Below are 22,170 nucleotides of genomic sequence, written 5' to 3' on the forward strand. Positions count from 1 at the left end.
CGCGGGCGGGCGCTGTCCGCCGGCACGGTGCTGAAGCGGGCCCCGCGGTCCCGGCCCGCGCCCGCCCTCTTTCTTGCTCCTGCCTTGCGCGTCTCCCCTACGCCTCCCTTGTCCTCTCTTTCTCTCTCCTGGCGCTCTCCCGCCTGAGGGCCGCTCAGCAGAGCCGGGCAACTCGCCCGCCCGCAAAGGGGTGCGGCGGCAGCGGGAGCCCCGGCCCGCGCGGGGAGGCAGTGGACAGCCTGGGGGAGCTCCAGCAGCACCCCGAGCCTCTCTGTGACAGGGCCCTGAGTTCCCCACCCCCTCAGGAGCCAGGGGAGAAGTTTGGAAGAGAATCTGCTTTGCGGCAAGGGCGCCCCTGCGCGCCAGCGCTTTGCGGGAAGGCGGGGGCACTCCCACCCAGCCAGCCCTCCCCAGGCCGCACAAACGCGGGTCTCCTTCGTCTGCAGAGGAAAACACCGTAAAACACTGGATCTCCAGAGCCCTGGGCTTGCCTGCCAGGAGGGACCCCACAAGTGGGGAGGGAGGGGCATTGCAGCGCCTTCCCACCAGAGTTCAGCTGACCTGGACCCTGGAGCGCCCCACCCGTGCAGACGCAGGTGGAGGGTGGCTCTGACCCCCCATTTCCATTTGTTCCCTGAAGGCTCGGTTCCCTGCAGTCTCTCCCACCCCAGTCTCTGCTGCAGGTTGGTGGCAGTGGGCCCTGGAATTTCCCCTGGGTAGAGCCTGGTCTACCTGCCCCTGAGACTCCTCCCTCAGAGGCCAAAGAGACCCCTCTGAAGGGGCATCCACTCAGGCCCAACCCCACCATAGCCCCTCCTGTCTCTTGGATGGATCTCCCACCCCGCTGTGTCCCAGGGCCCGCCGAGTTGGCGGAAGAGCAAGTCACCTTCGAACACCCCTTGGGTCTGCCCCAGCTTCGCACAGCCGGGCCCCTTCTGGGCTGCACTCTCCTGCCCCCATCCGTGCAGTAGCCCCCATAAGCTGGTTGCAGAAAACCAGGGGCCAGGTGAGGCCACTTTGCAGGTCCAGCTAGGGTCTTGGGATCTACCTGCCCTGGTCAGGGTGTGGGGTGGAAACATCCTGCACAGAGACCCTACCAGACCCTCTCTGGTGTCCCTGTCAGTGTTGGGGTCCAGCCCTAAGGGGTGGGGGAATTGACATGCTTTTTTCAGACCACAGACCCATGCTCAGGGGATGTCAGGTAGGGATGAGGAAAAAGCCCTCGCCCAGGCCTGGTCAGGGTGACCTGTGACCACTTCCTCTCCCCCAGGCAGAGAACTTCTGGCCACACTTGCATGTGAGTTCCGAGCCTTGGAGAAGCCGTAAAGGAATCAAAGCCATCGTCATGGAGTTCGTGATGAAACAGGCCCTGGGAGGTAGGAAGTCGGGGCCTGGGGGCACGAGGCACCCAGCAGGCCACTGCCGCATACCACAGTGGCATGCAGACACACGGGGGCACGTTCAGACTTCACAGATGCCGTCACTGCACATCCCCGGAAACACACCTGCCCGCTCCCTCCCTCAGGACAGAGCCAGGGAAAAGGGGGACAGAAAAGGGACCTAAGCCAGCGCCTTCCAAATTGCTTTGGCCAGCATGGGGGTGGGGGAGGGGGCTACACTGGTGTGCCGTGGTCAGGGCAGATCCCACCAGACAGTGCTGAGGCTGGGATCAAGGGTTAAGGAGCAGCACCCTTGCTTTTGAGAGGATAGCCCAGGGTGGGTTTCATGGGCACCAAGGGCCAACCCTAACTGGTAGGGTCTGGTAGGCCCCATGGGGGGTCTGCTCTTGGTGCGCAGAGCCTTGGGAAGTTATAGGGTGGCTGTGGCAGGTGGAGTGGGGGTGGAGAACCAGAGCTGGATCTGTGGTGTCCAGCGAGGACCCCGTGGGATCCACCCAGGGTGGGGGCAGCAGCGTGCACAGGGAGCCAGGGCTGGCTGAGCATAGGGACAAGAGAAGAGGCCAAGATAGCTGGTGTGTCCCTGGCCCCCTTCCACAGAGGCAGTGCAGCTGTGTGTGTGTGTGTGTGTGTGTGTGTGTGTGTGTGTGTGAGGGGCCCTTCTAACCCTGCTGACTCTTATCTGAAGGGAATCCTGAGCCCGTTTGGTTCAAAGGGCCATCACTGAGGCCAGAGACCCTGGCCCGGGAGGTGGGCAGGGCAATGCGCTGAGTTCCACATGGGTGGACGTGTGTCCTGGTGGAGCAGTCTGGTCAGCCGAGGCCCGTGGGGCCCATCCTGTGTGCCCTAGCTCCCTTGGTCGCAACACCAGCTCCCCGGAGCTCCCTGGGAGGGGAGCCTGTGGCCGGCACCTGACTGCCGATCGGGATGTTTTCCTTTGGTGGCTTCTGTGGGCCACACCCTGACCTGGTACCTTGCGCAGCCTGGCATGAGTCAGGTGATGCATGACAAGGCCATCCTCCTGGTGCTGCTGCAGTGGCCCAAGGAATCAGGACTTTGTTGCCAGAGGTGGGGAGTGGGTAGGGGCTGTTGTGCCAGTCATGGGGGGCGGGATGGAGGGCAGGATGGGGGGCCCAGTGCCGCCAAACCTAGAGCAGGGGCCCCATGGATGGGCTTGTCTCTTGCAGAATGGCTGCATTTCTGCTGCCACAAATTAAATGAAAAGACATTTGCGCCTGGCCCAGGGCCACGCTTCCTGAGATTCTGTGGTCAAGGAGAGGCTGCAGGTTGGGTCTAATTATAATGATTACGTCACCAGGACATGATGCAGGGACAAGCATCCTGGCACTGGGAGCAATCCCTGTTCCCACCCAGCCAGTCCCAGGCTGTTACAGATAATTAATTAGGTGGCTAATTCAGGCCCTGAGGTGGGTTTGTAAGAGACCTGAAATATCTGATTTGCCTGTCTACATGGCTGAAATTAGCTGGGTAATTGCCAGCCTGGGTTCCCTTTGTTCCATGTCAGCCCAAAGTTTCCCCTGCGGCGGCGACGGGGCGGGCTTCTCGGCACCATAAGGGAGCTGCGAGGGGGGCAGCCCGCAGAGGCACCCTGGAGCCCCCCCCCCCAGCAGCCACCCACGGGCGCCCCCGCCCGCTGCTGCCCGACAGTATTTGTCATCCCCCCACTGCTGAGGTTGGGGGCTGCATCTGACCTCCGAGACGAGAACTTGTGTTTTTTCCCGTGCTTCCTTTCCCCCGGACAGGCATCATTTTGGCCTCTTAGGATGAGTGCGTACAGACAGAGGGAAGAGACAGACCCGGACCCAGAGGGATGGACCCGAGAAACAGGGAGCAGGTGTGGGGTTGGAGAGAGGGTGCCCCGGACGCACAAGACAGACATAGGGAGGGGCGGCCAGAGGGAGAGGGACAGTGGGGCACAGGCGGTCTGGGAATCTGTGGGGGGTGGAGGGTCAGAACAGAACAGCCAGGTGAAAAAGACAGGGGGTCCTGAGACCAAGACTTAGGAACCCAAGGAAACGGGACCAGAGACAGAAGTGCAGGGTGTGCGGTGGAGAGAGATACTGAGACAGAGAGAGACAGAAATGGAGTCAGGGCTAGAAACGCAGAGACCACATGCCTGTGCAGTGTGAGGGAGGAAAGAGACGAGGGCCAGGCTCGCTCGGCCCTACTGGGGGCAGGACGCAATGTAGCCGAGTTAAGTGTGGCCATCTGAGACAGTCCCAAGCTCACTGGGCTGCCGTGTTGTCCTGACTGTGTGTCTCACGGAAGGCCTTTGCTGGGGACAGAGGCTTCAAGGTGACAGCCTGGAGCGTCCCATGTCGGGTAGAGCAACAGGGCGTCCGCAGCCCTCCCCCGCCCCGGCCCAGGAAGTGCATGGCTGTTTCCACAGGGCCCGGTCCACTCTGGGGCTCAGGGTATGATGAACTGAGTGACAGCCCGAAATTCAGGGTGTGCCCGTCCAGAAGGAGCTCAAATGCGGTGAAATCCCAGGCAGCCGCAGGCCTTTCCTATAAGCCTCTGTTGACGGCTGATGCTGCCCAGTCCCTGTGGCCCAACACCTGGCCAGTGGGCTTCTGGCTCAGCCACTACGGCTGCCGTGTGACCCTTGCTGAGGGCTGTCTCCTTCACGGGATCTGGGGACTACGGGGCCACCTGGGAGCAAGGCACAGACCGCTGTGCACCTGCTACTGAAAGAAAGAGGAGGAGGGGGGGTGCCTAGGAGTTGCCGTGGTGAAAGGGCTGCCCTGGGCAGTGAGGGAGGACAGGGCCCAGCAGGCCAGGAGGGAGCCTGTCAGGTGGGAGTGGGACTGTCCTTAACGCCGCTGTGGGTGAGCAGTGGGACTCAGGCCCCTAGCAAGGCCACCAGCACTGACTGGTGGCCTCATAGACGCTCACAGCCTCACAGAGCAGGTAGGCAGCCACGGACCACAGAGGAGGGGACACGTGGCTCCTAGGGCTCCTTTCCCTGCAATGGCAGGATCTGCCCAGACACTCCAGTCCCTGGGCCCCAGGAGTGGACATGGGAGGGCTTTGCATGGCGGCAGTCTCTCTTGAGATGCAGCCTGGAAGGGGCTGGGTCGAGCCCAGGGGGGCGTTTGCTCTTAGGGCCTGAGTTCTTTGAGGGGTGACTAGGGGTACCTTTGGTTCTTTAAAGTCAGACGTGATCCCCTGGACACAGTTCTGCTGGGGTCTGCACCAGGGCCAGGGAGCTGTGGGCACCGTGGGCACGCAGGGCTGGCTGAGGAGAATTCTCTTGGGGCCAAATTGTTGAGAAAAGTGTCCAGCTGTTGACAAATTTGTTCTTACCAAGAGAATATCCTGGAGGCCTTTATGTTCTTGGGCCACCCCAAGATCCACCCCGGATTTAATGCTCAGTCCCTCGAAGAAGAGAACACTCACAAAGTCTGTGGGGCAGCAGGTGGTGGCCTGGAGACCACATGAGGTGGCCTTGAACGGGGGCCACGTGCTTGGCCATGTGCACAGATCCGGGGCTCAGTCCTCAGTTTCCCCCAAGGCTAGGAAGTGGCAGGTGGCCCTGGAGCTCTACTCACACCACGGGCGAGAGCGTGGCCGTTTTGTCCCTAACAACTGGTTCGTGGCTGGCTGTCCTGTCGATCGGACTCGGGGTGACATGGTCCACGTCCAGAGCGTGCTCAGGTCCTCAGGGATGGTGTGGAGGCAGGGGAGGGCTTCATGGAGGAGGGGCGTCTGAGGTGGGATTCAAGGATGGGCAGATGACCCTGGGACACAGCATGTGCAAAGGCCCAAGGACTGCAGGGCTGGGCCAGGTGTGGAAGACAGCAGGAGATGGGAAGGAGGACATTACCGGGCAACCGTGACCAAGCCCATGGGGGGTCTTCTCACCAAACACACACTAGTGGCCCCCGTGTCCTGTGGTGAGCTGGGCTGGGGCCATCCTGGGGGTGGGGAGGCTCTCCTCTCTTGGGGAGTAGAAGGGCATCAGGCCTGTGCCTGGTGCATGGGGTGGGTGAGGGAATGGACAGCCACCGTCCCGAGGCCAGCATGTCTGAGCGGGGACAGCAGCTCCGCCGAGCCAGACCGCGGGTGTGTGGGAGGAAGACGGATCCTTGTCACCCTGACCTCCACGGGCATTTCACAGACACATACTCCAGGGAGAGCCTCTGGGGGCTGTTGCAGTTGGGGGGCCTCTGCACCCTGGGGTGGTGGGCGGTCTTCTCTCTGCTGTGGGCTCTTGGGGACCAGTCCCCAGATATGTCAAGGCTGCAGGGTCAGATCCTGGAGAAGGAGGGCAGTACCCACCTCATCGCTCGCATGAGATGGGATCCAAAGGGCGATCTCCCTCTGGGAGCCAGGAGCCCTGGCAGAGAGGCACCTCCCTCCATGCGCATGTTGGGGGGGCTCCTTCCTTGTCTGGCACCTGCTTCTGTTAAGCATCCTGAGCCCCCCTCCCGCGCTGGGTCTCCGACTCCCGGCTGAGTCCTGCGTGTGCCTGCAGGCGCTCTGGGACACAGTATCAGGGACCCTGAGGTCTTTGCAGCACGGAGGTGGCTCTTTCCCAGACCCTCCTTACCTTGCCCTCCGGAACCTCAGATCAGAGTGGCAGAGACAGCCTGAGATCCCAGGTTGTCCTGTCTGGACCCGTCAGTGTCCACCCATGGACTCTACACTGAGGGTGAGGCCAGGCATCCCCGTCCTGTCCCAAACCCAGGTCTTGAGGGTAGGGCAGGTCTTACTGGCCCCCCGACCCTGACTGTCTGTTTTGGAGTTAGCTCTGCTTATCAGGGGCCTCCCATGGACCTGGGGCTGCCCAGCTAGGACACTGCCAGGTTCTCTGGGGGGATGGTGGAGTCCCAGGCTGAGCTGGGCTGCAGAAGGAGCAGACTGGAAGGGGAAGCACCAGGATTCTGCACTGGGGAAGATGCTTTTGACTCAGAGAAACAGACAGGGAGGGGCTTGAATCGAGGTTTGTTTCCCTTACATGGAGACGTGTCAGGAGGTGGCTCGGCCGCTCCAGGGTGCCATCTGGCACCGGCTTTAGCCTCGTTGCACCCCTGGCACCCCATGAGCTTCCTTAGGCCGTCATGCTTAGCCTGCTTCTCACAGTGGCAAAGTGGCTGCTGCCGCTCCAGCGTCCCATGGACAGGGCAGGAAGAAGGGGAGGGCCCAAGGGACAACCCCTTGTTCTGTTTAGCAGATGTGTGTGGGATCGCACTGAGGATTTCCATTTGTATGTCATGGAAGGTGAGGCCAAGGTGGGCACATCACCCTCCAAACAGGTGGGCAGTATTGGGGAGCTCACGGTACGGGGCTCATGTCAACTTGGGAAACCTTGATTTTCAGATGCAAGACCCCCAGACCATGAGCCCTCCAGGGGCAGGGGCGCCAACTCCCTCCCCTGCTCACCCCTGAGAGCTGGGCTTCTCCCCAGGCAGCCAGCAAAAAGTCAGTGATGAAACAGCCACATTCACTCAGAATGAGCACCAGCTCACTTCCCTGGGCTCAGGAGAGACAGCATGTAACCCACGTCTCTTGGAGGCTGAAAGACACATCAGAGAAACCGCCTTTTCTCCCTAAAACAGTGAAGGACGGTCTTTCCCTCAGGAGCTTATCCTCCTAGTTGATTAAGCCACAGCTCAGTTATAAAGCTTTAGCCCCAATGTGGGAACAAAATGGATATGTTGCACTTCAACTGATAAAGTCATTTATTTTTTGTCTTGTTGGTTGGCAAGAAGTTCTGGTTGGGATTAAAGCATTCATTTTAATAGCTCCTGTGTGATGGGCTCACAGTGATCTTGCACTAACACCAGGGACTGCTTGGTTGGCTCGGGAACATTGCACATTTAATGCTGGGGCGTTAAACTAGCAGAATGAGCGTCACGTCCAGGCAGACCCTAACGCCAACAAATTTCAGAGACTCTGGCGTGGTGAACCCAAGCCCAGGTCATAATGGATCAGGCAGGGGGAGCACTCCGGGTGGGCAAGGGGGAGCACAGGGCCCTTCTGAGACTCCTGCTGTTGGTCGCGGGCTGCCCAGAGCACCCTGATTCCGTCTGGGGCAGATGGAGGCCTTGGCTGGGTGCTGCACAGTCCTTCCTCCTGGCCTGCCTGGTCTTGGGGTTCATATGAATCTCTCTTTTTTAAAATTGCTTTTTATTTTTTTTATTAAATTTTTTTAAAGATTGTATTTATTTGAGAAAGAGAGAGTGTGAGAGAGAGAGCACCAGAGCAGGGAGGGTCAGAGGGAGAAGCAGACTCCCCAGTGAGCGGGGAGCCCGACGCAGGACTCGATCCCAGGACCCTGGGATCGTGACCCGAGCCAAAGGCAGACGCTTAACCGACTGAACCACCCAGGTGCCCCCAAATCTCTCTTATCTAGGGTTGCTCTCACTTTTCTCATCTCCCAGACAGGGGAGAACATGGTTTCTCTACCCTTGCAGGATCAGTCAGGAGCTCTAGCTTCCTTTTCTTGGGGGCAGGCTGGCTGGTTGGGGGAGAGTCCCTGTTCCATCTGGTAGGTCCCCTTTGGTCCCATGGGCCTGTGAACTGTGACATCCACGCTGCTCAAGGCCCAGCTGAGGGCCTGGGGTTCTGGGTTCTGAGTGCTGGGTGCTCCATGCTGGGTGCTGACAGTGCTGTATGCTAGGTACTGAGGGTACTGAGTACTGGGTTCTGGGTGTTGAGTAGGGTTCTGAGTGCTGGGTGCTGAGGGTGCTGGGTGTTGGGTTCTGAGTACTGGGTCTGGGTGTTGAAAGTGCTGCATGCTGGGCGCCTGGTGCTGAGTGCTACATGCTAGGTGCTGAGGGTGCTGTATACTGGGTGTTTCATGCTGAGTATTGGGTGCCAGTGCAAACTGGGACTCAGGAGGTTGGGACCCAGGTCAGGCAGCTGGCTAAGAGCAGCTCTGACAGAGCCTACAGGCAGGTTGGTGTCCACGTCTGTGCCTTTTGGCACCGACGGCTGTTCCCCACACTCCCGTGGAACGTGGCAGCCTTGTCCTGGCAGAAACGACAGGGCCCCATGCTGAGCTTTGTTTCCTGAGCGGGGATGGCGGGCTTCATCAGGGCAGGGTGCTGTCTACTGCATGCACCCCAGGCCGTCTTGGCCCCAGGCCTCTGCCTCCACCCTCTGTCCCCCAGTGGTTTAAGAGCTGGCCAGCAAGGCCCATGGGCCTGGGGCCTCCTGGGAGAGGCGAGGACAGCAGATGCTGTGCTTGTGGCAGGAGGAGGCATCAGGGACAAGGAGAAGCTCCTTTAACAGAAAATGTGACGCGGTCCCGGGGAACCCTCAGCAAAGCTTCCAGCCTCAGACCCTTGAGGCTCCTCAGGGCCACCGGGACCATCCTGCACTTAGCTTTCCTTCAGAAAGAAAGTTCTGGAAATGGGGACTTCCACCCCAGGCTTTGTGTCTGGTCCATGGGGGTGAGAGAGAGCAGCCCTCTGTGCCCAAGACCCGTGTTGGCGTCGGTCTCCCCTACCCTTCTGTGTGTCCGAGTAGATGCCCTCCCCAGCAGAGCCCACCCTGCCTTTGGGGTCCCTGTCAAGGTGGAGACATCGTGGGAGGTCCCTGAGACTCAGGGCCAGGAAGTGTGGGGGGCCGTCCCTGGTCCTTGTCCCTTTCAACAGATGAGGTGCCAGTGGCAGTGACCCCAGGGCCCATGGCTGCAGCGTCCGGCCTCACAGGCAGCACTGGTGAGCGGGCAGCCATGTGAGTGGCAGAGGGGCTGAATGGAAGGGTGGATCCGTGACGATTACAAGCATCCTGGAGCGGGGCGGCCGTGCCATCTGTCCCCAAGCTTGGCTCTGTGTGGGCTCACTAATGGGTGTTTTCATCTTGCTCTTGTCTCCATTTGTCCTCTCCTGAAAGCCAAGACCAGACACTCTCGCCTGGCACCTGGCTCCACAGGCCCTGGGCCCCGGGGCCCATCCCCAGCAGGCGTGGCACATCTGGTGGTCCCGGAGGCGAGGGGAGGGGGACTTTATTTACCGCAGGAGGAAAATCCCCAGACAACTAATAAAGGTTTGCAAAACCACAGAAGGAGCGGAGAGGCGGAGAGGTGATTTTGGCATTTCCGAGCACGCGTAAAAGCTCAAGGCGCCCCGCGGAAAATCAAGGACGTGCGTTCAGTACGGCCGCTCTGGTGGCCTGGCTGAGGCAGGCAGGGCTCTGGCCTGCTTGGAGGCGAGCAGGAAGCATCCGCTGGTCACCCTCCAGCCATCAGGCCCAGGGACCCCAGTGTCTTGTGCTTGCCTTCCTTAAGGGCGTGGAGGGGCGCGGGACCCAGACTTTGCACCCAGCACTCAGGAGAGGCCTGGCCCTGCGCCGGCACGGACCGTGCAGAAAGCCAACTGTCTTTAGCCCATTCACCCTCGCTCGTGACTTTGACCTGGACCAGTGGGCCGTGGGTGGGAGTGGGAGTGGCCCCGTGGCCAGTGGCGGGCTTTACTTCTCCTTGACCCGGATGGCGAGGGGAGTCCGGCCTCGCCCCCTCTCAGGGGCAGAGGGGTGGGCGTCCAGGGAGGGGCCCTTGGTGTCGTAGGAGCGGTTGATGCGTGTGCACCGTTGCAGTTAACGTAACCGATCTGACCTCGGCCATCTTCACTCGCACCTTTTTTAAATGCTTTCATGCTGTTTTACTTATTTTATCGTAATATATGGACTTAATTTTCTTTTTATTTATTTATTTATTTATTTATTTTTAAAGATTTTATTTATTTATTTGACAGAGATAGACACAGCCAGCGAGAGAGGGAACACAAGCAGGGGGAGTGGGAGAGCAAGAAGCAGGCTCACAGCGGAGGACCCTGATGTGGGGCTCGATTCCCATAACGCCGGGATCACGCCCTGAGCCGAAGGCAGACGCTTAACCGCTGTGCCACCCAGGCGCCCCTTAATTTTCTTTTTAAAAACCTTCTGCAGGTTTTGGAGGCTACATGCCCCTTTAAAGCATGATTTAAGCTCTAATTGTCACGGTCAAGAACGATTCCGTGTGCCGGGAGCCCTTGCCCCCGCTATTCCGGGAGTTCTGTGCCCTCCTGTGCCCGCCCTGCGTCCATGCCACCTTCAGGCTTTGGGTTGTGGATCCAGGGGCCTCGGATGGTGTATGTCCTCTCAATATATAAAGGGTACTTTGATCTTTGCATTCAACTTCACAAGAGATATTTACACATATTTATTTTTTCACATGAAAGTGGATGGTTATTGTAGGGAACTGAAATGATATGGAAATTTGAGACGGCGTTGCAAATTCACCTGTTAGAAGTCTTCAGGTTGGCTTCAGTCCACCTCTAATTTAGAAGACTCTGCAAGGTCCTTTATGCTGTCCGTTGTTAGAGCTAGTTCGGGGGGGTCAGCAGGTTAGCACCAACAGGGCCCTCACCTGGTGGGGTGACTGGTTTCAAGTAGGGTTCGGCAGGAAGCCCTGGAGCAGCATCCCTCCCTTGCCCCTGGAAGGGGGTGAAACCTGACCCTTTGGCTGGCGGGCCGCAGGAGCCAAGTGGGCTTCGCCCCGAGTTCAGGGAGCTGTCTGCACGTGTTTCCAGCCTTCCCTCATCCTCCTGACGGGGACGTGGGGTGAAGGCGTAATCCCATCCACACTGAACGGGATAATGTGGAACATAAAGTAAACTTTTTCTCAAGTCAGCCCACGGGAGGTGTCCTTGCGTGCGTGCCTCCCTGTCTGCTTCTCGGTCATGTGCTCATTGGGTTCAGCTCAGATGTTATTGGACTGGGGACACCGAGCTCTTGCAAGACCTCCTGCCCCGTGCTTCTTCCGTGGCCGTATCAGCCGCTGGGGCTGGTACCGTCATGACTGTAAATAATGTTCACTGAGGAGCCAAGCAGGGCAGCGCAAATACACTTCTTTCTTGTAAAGCCTTTGGCCTGCCCTGTGGCTAACATAGGGCTCATTTTCCATTTGCCCAGTTTTCTGTGGACTGTCTCTCGGGCTTCCACACCAGCCAAGCAGCCCTCCCCACGACGCTCGGGTGCGGTTAGCGGTCCCAGATGGACGGTTAGCTGTGCTCCCTCTGGAGCAGCTGCCCCAGGACCCTGGCCCCTCCCGCTCACTCCTGTCAGCCCTGGTTGCTGTCCGCGGGCTGGGTCCTTGGGAGCTTTCTGTGATGGTGCGGAGACAGAAGTCTCCGTCTTGTGCCTTCACGCACGGTTCGCTGGGAATTGCATTTTAGATTCAAAAGAATTTGCCCCCTAAATTGTGAGGTTATTTTCTTGTTGTCTTCCAGATTCTCAAGTTGCTGCTGAGTCATCACATGCTATTCTTACCCTCAGTGCTCTTTGCGCGACCTGCTCTTATCTCCTCTCGAGAGAGAGGCTTGTACGGTTTTCTCTCCAACCCTGGCATTCTGACGTTTCAGGATTCTCGGGCCCGCTGTGGGTCCTCCCCGGAGCCCGGTCTCTGTCGCCCCCGTGGCCGCCCCACCGAGGCCTCGTCCTCCCTGCCCTGGGAACTCTCCTGCGTGGGCTCTCTGCTTTCTTCTGTGCTCTCTCCTGTCTTTCATCTCTGTGTCTCTTGTTCTACTCTCTGGGATGTCTCCTTGATTTTATTTCCTAGCTCTTCAACCAAATTTTTTATCTCTACATTTATATTTTTAACTTCCAAGAGCTCTTTCGTGTGTTCTAAACTACCGCCTTTTAAAGCGTTCCCCTGTGCTCGGTCCTGTCTCTCCTCTCTGGGTCCCTCCTGCCCCTGGTTTGGGAGCGGTCTTCATGGTGGAGGCTTTCTTCAGCTCCGCGTTTCTGTTTCTGAGGGAGCTATGAACGCCTGTCTCCACGTCGCATGTGATGTGTGGGACCCTGGGCTTCCCTGTGGGACACACGTGGTGAAGTGCTTTCTGTGTCTGGGAGCCCAGATTCCAGCATCTTCAGGTCTTGTGTGGACACGGGGCTCCACGGCTCCACCAATGGACCTTGTGTGGCTGGATGACAGGGTCTGCTAGCAAGGCAGTGGACAGGGGCTTGGGTGGGTCTTCTCTTTCAGGACACAGATGTCCACTTCACCCGCTTCTGTCGCTGGACCGTCACCGCTGCCCCCAGTGCCTGAGTCTGTGGGGCCTTGGCTTCAGCTTCCCCAGGGAGATGACTTCTTGATTCCCCCTTGCTGCTTGGGTGGCGGTGGACCCCTGTGCAGGGAGCACAGGGCCCCTCGTGTGGACCCCAGCCCGTGCTCCCCCCACTGACCCCACAGGGCCTGGTGCCTCCAGCTCACTGCAGATAGGCGTCTCGGCGGCACTCTGCTCAGTTCTGCCTCGCGTCCGCCTCCCTTCCTCCCCAGACCTGACGCCTGTGTTTCCTCGTTCTCTCCTCTCCTCTCCTGTGTGACCTTGTGTGATCTTACTTTTAAATGTCTTCACTCCCATTTCAGGGGGTTGTAGAGAGGGGTGTTCCGTCCGTCACGTTCAGCCATCACCTGCACGGGCACATGCGTGTGCCGGGACACATGGCGCGAGGATGATCCGAATTAGCCTGGTGTGAGCTTGTGTGCGTTCGCGGCTGTGGACTTAACCAACCCTGACTCGTCATCACAGGTCCGGTGCCTGGCTCTCACAAACCGCGCTGGGACGGGCCATCCGTCAGGATTTACCGCCTGCCCCCCACGAGCCGGACACACAGACAGGACCTGTCTTGATGCAACGTGCACTCGAGCGTGGGGACCGGATCAGCAAACACAAGGCCAAGCGCCACACCCGGCAGAGACAGGCGCTGTGCAGGACGGACTCCCAGCGGCGTGCCAGCCGGACGTGTGGGTGCTGCAGGAGGCGTGGCCTCTCGGAAGACCGTCACCTCCTTGCTGACAGGAGTACAAGACGGCACCAGACGTGCAGAGCTGAAATTCTTCTGACACACGTTCCCCGTCTGCCCTCTAAAGAGTGCATACCGACCTGCGTCCCCGACTGTGCTCCGTAATCACGTTACCCACGTGCTCCCCACATGGGATTTCATCCGCTAGTGCCGGTGAAATAGATAAAATGCTCTCGTTTTAATTTAATTTTTTAATTTTGATTTTAATTCAACATCTTTCATTTACTCAGTACAACTTTTGGGTATCTCGCAGTTGCCATATTTATGATTTGTACGTTTTAGGTGAATTTTCTGTTATTTACTAATACCTTTCTGTGCGTGTCACTTGCCACTGAACCCTGCAGCGTCCCGGGTGTTTCCACCATGTGTTACTGATACAGTCGGCTCGTTAGGGTCCGGGTGGGGGCTTCTTTGTCCTGGGTCGTACTTCCCACTTCCCGGCATGTCTGGTAATTTTTCACTGGGTGTCAGACATTCTGAGTTTCACCCTGTTGGGTGCTGGATATTTTTGTTTTCCTAATTATACTCGTGAGCTTTGTTCCAGATGTGGTGAGGTTGCTTAGACACTTTGATTCTTCCCTGTCTTATTCTGGGGCTTCATCTGCGGGTAATTTCCCCCACAACCCAGGCCACCCCTGCCTCCCGTTCTGACAGGTGCACTGGGGTCCGTGGCCTTTTCTGCGTGGGCTATTGGAGCACTCTTGTTAAGAGGCAGAGATTGTCCAATTGGGTAGAAAATCAAGACCCAACTTTGTGCTACCTAAAAGAAATGCACTTTAAATATAAAGACGTAAATAGGGTCAAAGTAAAATGATGGAAGGGGTAAGCCATGCTAATAGTGATCAAAAGAAAGCTAGAGTGGATATGTTAATATCATCCAACGTCGATTTCAGAGCAGAGGATACTACCAAGGACGAAGAAGGTCCTCTCCTGGTGTCAGAGATGCCGGCGGACTAGGAGGATGTAACAGTCTCAACCGTTTCTGCACCAAATATGAGCTTCCAGGTACGTAAGTGAAAACAGGCAGGTGGAGCTGAAAGGGCAGATAGGCAAACCCACAGGGTTAGGTGGGGAGACTCAGTAGCTGGTTGAACAGATGGAAACGCGACAAGGACATACAAGACTTCACAGCCCTGTGCGCAAGCCTGAGCGGACTGACGTCAGAAAACTCTCCCGGCGAGGGCGGAGGGGACATTCTTCTCAGACACACACACAACAGGCACAAAGCTTCTGGGCCATAAAACAAGTCATAATGAATGTGAAAGATTTCGGTCACCCCGAGTATGTTCTCTGACCGCAGTGGGATGGAACAAGAAACAAGCAACAGAAAGATATCAGGAAAATCCCCCCAAATACTTGGAAACAAAACAGCACACTTCTTTTTTTTTTTTTTTAAAGATTTTATTTATTTATTCAACAGAGATAGAGACAGCCAGTGAGAGAGGGACCACAAGCAGGGGGAGTGGGAGAGGAAGAAGCAGGCTCATAGTGGAGGAGCCTGATGTGGGGCTCGATCCCGTAACGCCGGGATCACGCCCTGAGCCGAAGGCAGACGCTTAACCGCTGTGCCACCCAGGCGCCCCAAAACAGCACACTTCTAAATAACCCATGGTCTGAGAAGCAGTCTAAAGGGAAATTAGAAGGTATTGTAAACTGGGGGGCATCTGGGTGGCTTCGTTGCTGAAGCATCTGCCTTCAGCTCAGGTCATGATCCCAGGGTGCTGGGGTCGAGTCCCGCATCAGGCTCCCTGCTCAGCGGGGGGTCTGCTTGTCCCTCTGCCTGCCGCTCCCCCTGCTTGTGCGCTCTCTGTCTCTTTCTGTCAAGTAAATAGAAAAATCTTTAAAAAAAGAAAGTGTTGTAAACTGAATGGAAATGAAAAGAAAAACAAAAATTTGTGGAATTCACTAAAGCGGTGTTTAGAGGGGAACGCATGTCACTCAACAGCCCGTTCAAAAAAAAAGAAAGGTCTCAGCTTCTACCATCAGAAACCAGGAAAAGGAATGCAAACGAAATCTGGAGTGAACAGAAGAAAGGAAATAATGAAGTTCGGAGCAGAAGTAAATGAAACGGGAGAAAAAGAAAACCAAAAGCTACATCTTTAAGATAAAATCGGACTTGTATCCAAAATTTATAAAGAACTCTTGCCGTTCAATAAGAAGACGACCAGCAACCCAATGAAGAAACAGGTGGAAGCTCAAGGCCATGGACACTAACACACAAGGCCGGGCTGGGAAGTCAAGGTCGGCATCTCAGGGTGGAGCCGTGCTGGTCCCAGGTCCCCTGGACGTCGTCTGTCGAGAAGGGCACTCCAGCACTGGGATCCTCCTCCCCGGCCCCAGGACCTCAGTCCAGTCTTGAGAAGAACATCAGACAAATCCTAATTGTGAGACAGAAAATTCCTGAAAAGTCCTCAGAGCTGTCAAGGTCATTGAACACAAGGAAAGCCTGGAAAGCTGTTGGCCAAGAGGGACCTAAGGAGACGTGGGAGCTGAATGTCATGTGTGTCCTGGACGCTGGAGCAGAAGGGACATCAGGTAAAAACAAAGGAAATCTGAGCACGGCTCGGACTTCAGTTAGTAATATCATTATCAGCGAGGCTCATTAATTGTGACAAATGTATCACATTACTGTAAAGTGTTAACAACAGGGCGGACTGGGGGCTGGGTATGTGGGAACTCTGTATTTTTGTTCTCCAAAGCTTTTCTGTAGATTCAACATAAAAAGTTAATTTTTGAAAGTGCCCAAAAGCTTTGAATAGGTATTCCACCAAACAAGATGAAAAACAGCTATTAATCACATAAAAAGACACTTCACGGCCACGAGGACGGTTGGAAACTGGAAAACAGACCCTAGCAAGTGTGGGCAAGGATCCAGAGAAATGCAGAGCCTCGCTCCTTGCTGGGCTTTAATACGGTGCAGCCGCTTTGGACAAGTGTGGTAGGTTCTTAAAAAGGGAACCTAAGGGACCACACAGCTCAGCAGTTCCCTGCCGGACCCGTGCCCGAGGAACAGGAATTGCACCTCCGCGGTGTGCAGAGCAAGTCAGGTACCCAGACCCAAGCAAGAAACGCCCCAGATGTCCAACCGCAGGCGAAGGCAGCAGCCGGTCGTGTCCTTCTGCGTGACGGGCCCACCCCGCGGTGCGAAGGGGCGGACTGCTGAGACCCAGGGCCGCGCGGATGGCGCCCAAAACGCTGTGCTCAGTGGCGGCCGCAGACCCGCCTCCCCAGTTACGCCTGTTCCAGGATTCCACTGACACAAGGTTCTAGGGAACACACGTCGGTCTCTCAGGACAGAAAGTAGGTCAGCAGTTGTCTGGGGTGGTTGGTGGGAGGTTACAAGTCTGCCTCCGTAAAGCTGCTTTAAAAATAGGTTGTGTTAGGGCACCAGTCTGTGAGGGTGATGCGGTGGCCCCGCCTGGGCTGCAGCGCCCGAGGTCCCCCAGCAGCCCCAACCCCGTCCGAGGTAGGAGGGCGCACGGGCAGGGGTCTCGGGAGCCACGGGCCTCCTCCTGGAGGAGAGCGTCGCTGCGTCCCGCCTGCCTGCCTGGGGCCGTGAGCGTGGAGGGACGGGGCCAGCCACCCGCACGCGGAGCCTCGGAGCAGTGGTTTCGGCTCGCAGCTCGGATGGCATTGGGAGGGTCCTATTTTTCTAATCTAGAACCAACTTGACTTCCCTAGAATGGACCCCACTGAGAACAAATTCTGTTTTCCTGTAGAATTCTGTAAGAACCGCCAGCTTCCCCTCCCTAAGCCTGTGTCTGGTTTCGCGTTTCCCACTGTTGGAGGAACTGGCCTCCTCTCTCTCCGCCAGTTTTTGGCATCATTCTTCTGCGGATTTCACAAAAATAACCTGGGGAATTTCCTTCTTTTTTCTCCTTTCCAAGAACATTTTAAATATCATTGGAATTATCTTTCTTAAATGTTTGAAAGAATCCATCTGTGAATTCTTAGACATAGTTCTCCGTTTTTGACAACATTTTTTAGAAAATCTGCTTCATTCACGTTTTCAGACGTATTAGGATACAGAGTAGTATTTGGTCATATTAATGTCCTTTCGATCTGCAGCGATTTCCCGCGTGTTTTTCCTAATTCTGAACGTCCTTATGCTTTCCATCTCCTTGCCCCGAGCAGCGGCTGCCCTGCCCGTGCTGCTTGGACCCGCGTCCGGAATCCAGCCCGACTACGTTGTCTTTCTCACACACAGACTTTGCCATTAGCACCCTTAACGGTGCCCACTCCTGCCTCCTGCCCTGCTGGGTTCTGTCTCTGGAGGCTCGAGGCCAAGGTGTCATCTGCTGTGTGTGTTCCTGCTGCCTCGGGAACAGGAGTGCTCAGGGGAATTTGCAGCATTGGCCGCCCTCGCCCCCAGATTTTGCTGGATCAAGGCTCCCTAGCTGCTTCCCAGACATGCAACAATCCTGGTTTCACTCCTATTTCCTAACTCTTTCGTCATTAGAGAGATTTTACATTTACAAGGGCCTGGGAGATGGGGGTTGTTCCTGGTTTCACTGTTCATCAGGCCGTCCACTGGGGGCCTTCGGAGATGTGGCCTTAATCCTACTTGGCTAACGCAGTGAGGTTATCTATGCAGGCTGATGGTTTTTTTTCAGACATAAGATTATACATTGTTTTAAATTTATGCCTCTTTTTTAAATTGTCATAAAATATTCATAGAATAAAATGTACAATTTTGACCATTTTTAAGTGCCCAGTCAGTTCACAACAATGTGAACGCCCCCACCCTCCATCTCCAGAACTTTCTCATCTTCCCAAACTGTCCTCATTAAACACTGACTCCCCACCCCGTCCCCCAGCCCCGACACCCACCACCCGCTTTCTGTCTCTATCATTTTGCCTACTTGAGGGATCTCCTGGAACCCGACTGTATTTGTTCTTTTGTGTCTGCAAATTTCACTCAACAAGGTATTTTCATGCAGGGTTCATGCAGGTGGTGGCCGGTGTCAAAATCCCCTTCCTGGTAAAGGCTGAATAATACTCCCTCGTGTGGCCGGACCACGTTTGTTCATGCATCCATCCATCGGTGGACACCCGGGTCGTTTCCACCTGTTGGTCATTGTCAGTCATGCTGTCTTCAGTTCTTTGGGGCATGTACTGAGGAGAACACCTGCTGGGTCACGTGGTGATTCTATGTTTAATTTTTTGAGGACCCTCCACACTGTTTTCCACAGCAGCTGCACAGTTTTATATCCTGTTGACCCCATGGTGCACGGGGCTCCAGGTTCCCCACATCCTCACAAAGGCTTGTTTTCTACCTTTTTTTTTTAAGATTTGTTTATTTTATTTTATTTTTTAAAGATTTTATTTATTTATTCGACAGAGATAGAGACAGCCAGCGAGAGAGGGAACACGCAGGGGGAGTGGGAGAGGAAGAAGCAGGCTCACAGTGGAGGAGCCTGATGTGGGGCTCGATCCCACAAAGCCGGGATCACGCCCTGAGCCGAGCCAAAGGCAGACGCTTAACCACTGTGCCACCCAGGCGCCCCTGTTTATTTATTTTAGCAAGGCAGCCTGAGCAGGGGAGGGGCAGAGGGAGAGGGAGAGAAGCAGACTCCCCCTGAGCAGGGAGCCTGAAATGGGTCTCGATCCCAGGACCCTGAGATTATGACCTGAGCTGAAACCAGGAGTCGGATGCTCAACCCACCAAACCACCCAGGTGCCCTGCTGTTTTTTTCAAACTGTTATTATTATTTTTTAATAGTCATGGGTGCAACGTGGCGTCGTGTGGTATAGAACATTTGACTGCTTTTTGTAAAGGTTCCAGAGTTTGAAAAGGACTCGTGCTATTTTGTTCAGGGTTTAGGTTTGGTGTGAACCTGGTTTGTAACCTGCCTATCTTTTTTCTGTCTTTAAAGAATCATGAAACACGGGTGTGTTCATATATAGAGTTTTGTCTGCTGGCTTCCCAAACGAGGCATCTGGATACCCACTTGTCTGCACCTGGCTCTCACAGCGCACAGCGGCCCCCACGGTCACAACCACCCGGGACTCCCTGACCTGGGTGCATCATGGCCGTGTGGCCGTGTGGCCGAGATGTCACCTTGTCTCCAGTCGTTTGCCACGGCCGCAGCTGAAACCAACAGGCCGCGTAGTGTCTGTGAGCCTGTGTTCTACAGGGAGGAGTGTTTGTTTTAATGCGGCCGTTGTGGAGGGGTAGGGCAGTGGGGCCGAAGGCTGGGCGGACTCTGCCCAAACTGCTGTGGCCACTGGCCTTTCCCCAGAAAGGGAGAGAGGGCGTGACTCCCAGCACTCCCCGGCAGTACACGTTGTCACGTTTGAAACCGTCTCCAATCTGATGCCCTTCGTGCTGTCCGCAGCTCTCTGGACGTTTCTGGGACTCACGGGTGGGGGCATTTTCCCTCGTCTCCGACAGTTATACTGCCGGATGAATCTGAATTTGGTCCAAACCCCGAAAAAGAAAGAAGGAAGCATTGTTGGTGTTTCAGTTGGAAGCACCCGGGCCCCACACGGTCAGGCATCAGTTTTGGGGTAACTGGCGTCTTTGTCGCATTAAGCCTGCCCTTCAGGAATTGGCAACGTCTGCAAAGTCTTACATTTAGGAGATGTTTTCTACCTACGGGTTCTGTGGATTTCTTTGTTAAACTTGTTCCTAAGTACTTGCTATCTTTATAATTATTGTGTCTAAAACGTTGTCCATTTGTATCCAGGCTGTTACGGATTGTGGGGCGCAAAGCAAGTATTTGTATCTATAAATAGCGCATCGAGCCATTCTGTCCTATTCCGTGATGAGCTGTGGTAGGTTTTCCCTGGATGTCGTGATCTCTTTAGGTACGGGACCATGCCACCAGCAGGAGAGGTGGGGGGGCAGGGGGAGAGGACCTGGTATCTTTATAATACTCGCTTTATTTTCTCAGGAAATGCAGTAGAACTCCAAGACAGTGTCCTACAGAGGGTGCAAGGCCACCCGTGTCCCTCTGCCCTTGCAGCTGGAGGCAGGGCCGTGGGGCCCCTGGGGTGGGAGACCCCTGCCCTGCCTGTCCCACGGGGGGGGGGATGGCGAGACCTCAGGGGGTGTGGTTTTAATGTTGATGACACCCAGTTGATTAATGTTTTCTTTTACATTCATGCTTTCCGTCACCTATGTAAGAGATCTTTGCATAAGTCAAGCTCACAGAGATTGTGTTTTCTTCTAGAAGTTCCGTAATTTTAGCTCTTATGAGTAGGTCTATGATTGAGCTTTGTGTAGGGAGTGAGGTAAGGAAAGAAATTTACTCATTTATTTGCATGGGGACACCTAGTTGTCGCAGTGCTGCTTGTGAGAAGACTGTCCTTTCCTCATTGAGTTATCTTTGCAGCTTAGTCAAAAAAAATCAGCTGAACATGGATGGCTGGGTCCTTTTCTGGGCTCCGTTCCGTTCCATTGACCCACAAGTCTACTGCACTGTCTCGATTATAGGAAGTCTTGAAGTCAAGTATGTAAGTCCTCTAGAGTTGTTCTCCTTTTGCAAAGATGTTTTGTCTATTCTAGGTCTTCTTCCATTTCCACATGAATCTAGAATCGGCTGGTAAATTTGTTCAAAAAGCCTGCTTGCATTTTCCTTGGGATTGCACCGAGCATATAGCCCAGCCCAGGGGAGACTGGTGTCACAGCAGAGCTGTGTCCTTGAACGTGGTAAAACCCCCATGCATTCTGGTCTTCTCTAGCTCCCCTCAACAGTTCTGTGGTTTTACGTGAAGCGGACTTGCACATCTGTTAAGAACAGAAGCATAGACATTTTATGTTTTTGTCAGTGTTTTTAATGGGATTATTTTAAAATTTCATTTTCCGATTGTTTGCTGTTAGTATATAAAAATCCATTTGTTGCTTATTAATCTTTTTTTTTAAAGATTTTATTTATTTATTAGACAGAGATAGAGACAGCCAGTGAAAGAGGGAACACAGCAGGGGAAAGGGAGAGGAAGAAGCAGGCTCCCAACCGAGGAGCCTGATGTGGGGCTTGATCCTGGAATGCCGGGATCACGCCCTGAGCCGAAGGCAGACGCTTAACGACTGCGCCACCCAGGCGCCCCTGTTGCTTATTAATCTTGTATCTTGCGACCGTGCTAAATTCACATATTGATTCTAGTGGTGGTTTTGTAGACAGTCATATTGCTTATTAATAAGGGCAACCTTACTTCTGCCTTATCAACCTCCCAGCCTTCTTTTTCTTTTCTTGCCTTAATGCAGGGACTAGGTCCTTTGGTACAAAGGTCAGTGGGGTCAGTGAGAAGGAGCACCCTTTGCTCATAACCGAGCCAAGAGAAAAGTGTTCAGTATTTCGTCGTGGACTGCGACATTAACAGAAGAGTTTGTAAAGATTTCACTTGTGGCTGAGTGCATGATACATATCTTTTACAATTTTAGTTTGTAATTGCCAAATATTTATTGAGCCAGACATGCCAGACACTGTTCTAGGTGTTGGGGGCACAGCCAAGAGCTGGTCTGTTCCTGCTCCCGGGGAGCTCACTTTTTGTTGGCAGAGACTGACCAGAAAAAGCAAGCAAACAAATTCAGAGTATCATTTCAGGTAGTGGTACCTGTGGGGAATGAAGCTGGCTCATGAGGGCTGTTTTCTCTTCCCTCGTTTTTATTTTAGGGTCATATTTGGATCTGTAATCAGCAAGAATTTGTGGTGTCACATAGGAGTCCTGGGTCATGCTTCCCCACCAAAAAACTTATTCCAGCCCCATTTAGGGAAATCTGGTTCTTTCTCCAGGCTTCTGAGGCCCCACCTCCATCCCCGGTCAGTGTCCGATTCCTGTGTCTGTGTTTGTGGGGCTGAGGATGGGCCAGCCGCTCTGATCCCGATTTCTGTCTAACTCCACAGCCAGACTGCATCACACCACAGCACACGTGAGCTGTCTGCTCGGGCTGTCTTCTTCCTGGTTCTTTCCTCGGTTCTGTCCTGGCCTTTAGGGGACTTTTAGCTTTTCC

At 55.1% G+C, this 22,170-nt stretch overlaps 1 protein-coding gene across 1 annotated transcript in view; it reads left to right on the forward strand.

Annotated features, from left to right (window-relative positions):
- Positions 1-1,270: 1,270 nt before the first annotated feature.
- Positions 1,271-22,170, forward strand: part of CPLX1 (complexin 1) — a 32,681-nt gene continuing 11,781 nt past the window's right edge. The window contains exon 1 of the mRNA XM_019805054.2: positions 1,271-1,376. Coding sequence (XP_019660613.1) covers positions 1,346-1,376 — 31 coding nt within the window. The 5' untranslated portion in view covers positions 1,271-1,345. The remainder of the gene's footprint in view (positions 1,377-22,170) is intronic.

This window comes from Ailuropoda melanoleuca, chromosome 11, assembly GCF_002007445.2.
Source record: "Ailuropoda melanoleuca isolate Jingjing chromosome 11, ASM200744v2, whole genome shotgun sequence".
NCBI lineage: Eukaryota > Metazoa > Chordata > Mammalia > Carnivora > Ursidae > Ailuropoda > Ailuropoda melanoleuca.